The 3335-nt window shown below is 63.6% G+C and overlaps 2 protein-coding genes across 2 annotated transcripts in view; one reads left to right on the plus strand and one right to left on the minus strand.

Moving 5' to 3' along the window:
• LOC104537971 (rho-related GTP-binding protein RhoC-like) overlaps positions 1-688 on the plus strand; it is a 5013-nt gene extending 4325 nt beyond the window's left edge. Inside the window, exons 4-5 of the mRNA XM_010181004.1 lie at positions 179-389; positions 515-688. Of these exons, the coding sequence (XP_010179306.1) occupies positions 179-389; positions 515-688 (385 nt within the window). The remainder of the gene's footprint in view (positions 1-178; positions 390-514) is intronic.
• Positions 689-2324: 1636 nt separating this feature from the next.
• The window catches only part of MOV10 (Mov10 RISC complex RNA helicase), a gene marked incomplete at its 5' end in the record, with an annotated part of 4880 nt that continues 3869 nt past the window's right edge, over positions 2325-3335 (minus strand). The window contains 5 exon segments of the mRNA XM_010181005.1: positions 2325-2439; positions 2552-2640; positions 2801-2926; positions 3023-3097; positions 3235-3325. Coding sequence (XP_010179307.1) covers positions 2325-2439; positions 2552-2640; positions 2801-2926; positions 3023-3097; positions 3235-3325 — 496 coding nt within the window.

Genomic DNA, 3335 nt, shown 5'->3' on the forward strand with positions numbered 1-3335 from the left:
AACCCCCAGGGTTTGGGAAGCCTCTGTGCTCCCTTCTGGTGGATGCTGGTCCCTCCCCTCATCTCCTGGCTTTGAAATGTGCTGGGAATGTTGACGGGGGTCGCAATCAGGATGAGAAAAACTTATCTACGCGGTTGCAGATAAGCAACTAATTGCACCCCCCTTCCTCTGGGAAAAGTTCAGCACCTTTTCCTGTGAGTGAGGAGGCCGAGGGGGAGCAGCCCCTGGCTCAGTGGAGTCCTTGTGTGCCCCTTGCAGAGAACATCCCCGAGAAGTGGACGCCAGAGGTGAAGCATTTCTGCCCCAACGTGCCCATCATCCTGGTGGGGAACAAGAAGGACCTGCGCAATGACGAGCACACGCGGCGGGAGCTGGCCAAGATGAAGCAGGTGGGGATGGGTCCCGCTGTCTCCCCTGACCCCCCTCTCCCTGTGCCACCTCGCAGGGGCTCCCCAGAAGCTTTTGCTGCTGTTTTTTGGTGATATTTCCAAACTCTTTTTTTTGTGCTTTCTAGGAGCCGGCAAAGCCAGAGGAGGGGAGGGACATGGCCAACAGGATCAACGCCTTCGGCTACCTCGAGTGCTCGGCCAAGACGAAGGAGGGCGTGCGGGAGGTCTTTGAGATGGCCACGCGCGCTGGCCTGCAGGTCCGGAAGAACAAGAGGCGCCGGGGCTGCCCGCTGCTGTGAGCGGGAGAAAGCTCCCCGCACCGGCACCGCCTGCCCGCACCATGCAGGGAGGGAACGCTGGCAGGCGCCCGGAGCGGGACCTCACGGTGCCAGGACCTGCCCCAAACCCTCTGCGCCAGAGCTGCCACCCACGCCCATGGGGTGTCCCTGCGTGTCCCCAGGGCCGTGAGGGGCCAGTGCCTTCAGTCCTTGCTGCTCTCCATGGCCGGGCATTGCACAGCTCCCCACATTGTCCCGTTTTGTACTGATCTCCCTGGATTTGCTGCCACAGGAGCGGGAGGTGCTGCTGCCCTTGTGTGGGGTCTGTTGGGCCATGGGGGCTCTGCTGCTCCCCTCAGCCGTGCGGGCAGCACCAGGGTTTTACACAGACTTGCCCAGGGCAGCTTCTGGCCCCGTCTGCGTGGGGAGCGGGGCTCAGCTGCAGGCAGGGGTGCTCTGCTCCCAGCACCTCTGCCCAGCTCTGCCAGTAACGCCGCCTTCCAGTCTGCACTGGTCATGGACTTAGCACCAGTAACCTGAACTGGGAGAATAAATGCAAACTGGTATTTCAGTAACTGTGCCTCTGCTTGTGTGGCATCCTTTGGGCTGTCCCTCATGCTCCTGCACTGGCTGGGGCTGATCCATGTGCTGTGGGGTGGGGGTCTTGCTCAGCTCCCAGTGGTGCGGGATTGGGGCTCGTCACCGCATGCGTGCGCAAAACCCCAGGACATCATACGTGGAGGGGCTGGGCAGGAGCTCCCCAGCTGTGCTCCATCCCTGATGCGATGGGTGCTGTGGTCACCACTGGAGCCATCCTTGCTCTGTCACTGTTCTACATCGGGGCAGGGCTGCAGCACACCCATCCCTGCTCCAGCAGCCCCGGGACTGAACAGCGATACGTTTTTCTCTAAACATTTATTCCAGGGAAACAAAGTGAGGTTTGCCTGCACAGCCATGCCAGCTCTGAGGCCAGGCAGGGGACACCAGACCCCCTGCACCTGGTGAGGTCCCCACCTGCACCCATCACCCGTCACGGCAGCACTGAGCCCCCTGCACACCCAGTGATATGCTCTTTGGAGTCCGGACTCTTGTTTAAGCCACTGAATGGTGAGACCAGTCACAGGGAATTGGCTTTCAAAAACTGCTCAAAATGGAGTGGTCCCAGTCCAGCACTGGTGTGGTCTCACTCTGTGAGGGAAGGGGGCTGCCCCGCAGTCTGTACTGGGGCTCTCGGTTGTCGGGACCCCCGTACACTGTGGGCTCAGCCCCGGCTCCACAGAACGGTCTGAGCACCCTGGGGCGTAGGCAGGGGAGCACAGGCAGCTGCCGCGGGCTGGGGCGGGCTGGGGGTGCAGGAGCTCTGTGGGGCTTCTCCTTTCCCAGGCGCGTTTCCTGCAGAGAAACCCACGGCAGAGTCAGCCCTGATTCAGGAGGGGACAGGCAGCCCCGAGGTGAGGTGTGCTGAGCCCTGCCGCACTCGATGCGTGGGGAAATGGCCACTGGGCTCCCATGAGGGACCTCCTGGTGTCCCTTGCACCCACGACCCCCAGGAGGGACCTCCTGGTGTCCCTTGCACCCACGACCTGGTATGGCATGGGTGGCTGTGCTGCTGCTCGCCCCATGCCCACTGGGGCTCCCTGCCCCGCTCACCTGGCCCCTAATTGCCCAGGCGCAGCGCCTGGAGGTCGTTGGCCAGGCCGTCCTCTGCCGGGCTCTCCTCCTCATAGGGGTACCCCATGTATCCGCCCTGTTCCTGGCAGTACCTGAGGAACCTGCGGGCACAAGGAAGGGGACGTGAGCAGGAGGTGACCCCGGCCTTGCTACCTGTGCTGGGAATGGGCAGACGGGCACTGCCAGCACCAGCTGTGGTGGGGCTGGGCTCACCTCTGCCAGTGGTGGTCCATGCTGAGCACGGCCGGGTTGCCCACCACGATCAGCAGAGCCTTGGCCCTGGTGATAGCCACGTTGAACCTCTGAGGAGAGAACAAGGGGCTTTACCCCACAGCCCCCGGGCTGCTTCCCCAGCCCCACCTTGGTGCAGGCAGCTCCCACATGGAGCCAAGCACCCACTGGGCACCACAGGGCATCAGAGGGGAGTGGGGGGTGCAAAGCGACAGGGTGGCTGCTGGGGACCTTGGGGTTCTTGAGGAAGCCCAGGTTGAAGGTCTGGTCGAGCTGGAGGTAGTCGCTGCAGCTGCGCACCGTGGAGATGAGGATAACGCGGCGCTCCTGGCCCTGGAACTCCTCCACAGAGCCCACCTGAAGCAGGGGCAGCAGGTGAGGGGCTGGGGAGCACCCCAAGACTGGGGCTGGTGGGGTCCACTCTGCTCCCCGCCCTTGCACCCAGGTCCCTACCTTCAGCAGCCCAATGTCCGGCAGCGCCCGCAGGACGGGGTCCAGCGAGGTGATGGCTTTCCGGATCTTCTCCACCTGGGGGGACCACGCAGGGGGTCCAGCCACTGCGGGGGTGTCCTTGTGTGCCGCCCAGGGGCTGCCCACGTGTCCCAGTGCCCCCAGTCCCTGGGGATATCTTGGCCATCCCCTGCCTGTGGAGCTATGCCCCTCACCTGCTTCCTGTAGGGAGAGATGATGCCGACCTCCTTGGGCGAGACGCTGGGGCAGCCCCCCTTGCCTCCCCGGCTCTTCAGCCGCTTCTTCCAGGACTGCA

The sequence above is a fragment of the Mesitornis unicolor genome, unplaced genomic scaffold (genome assembly GCF_000695765.1).
Source record: "Mesitornis unicolor isolate BGI_N332 unplaced genomic scaffold, ASM69576v1 scaffold24333, whole genome shotgun sequence".
Taxonomy (NCBI): Eukaryota; Metazoa; Chordata; class Aves; order Mesitornithiformes; family Mesitornithidae; genus Mesitornis; species Mesitornis unicolor.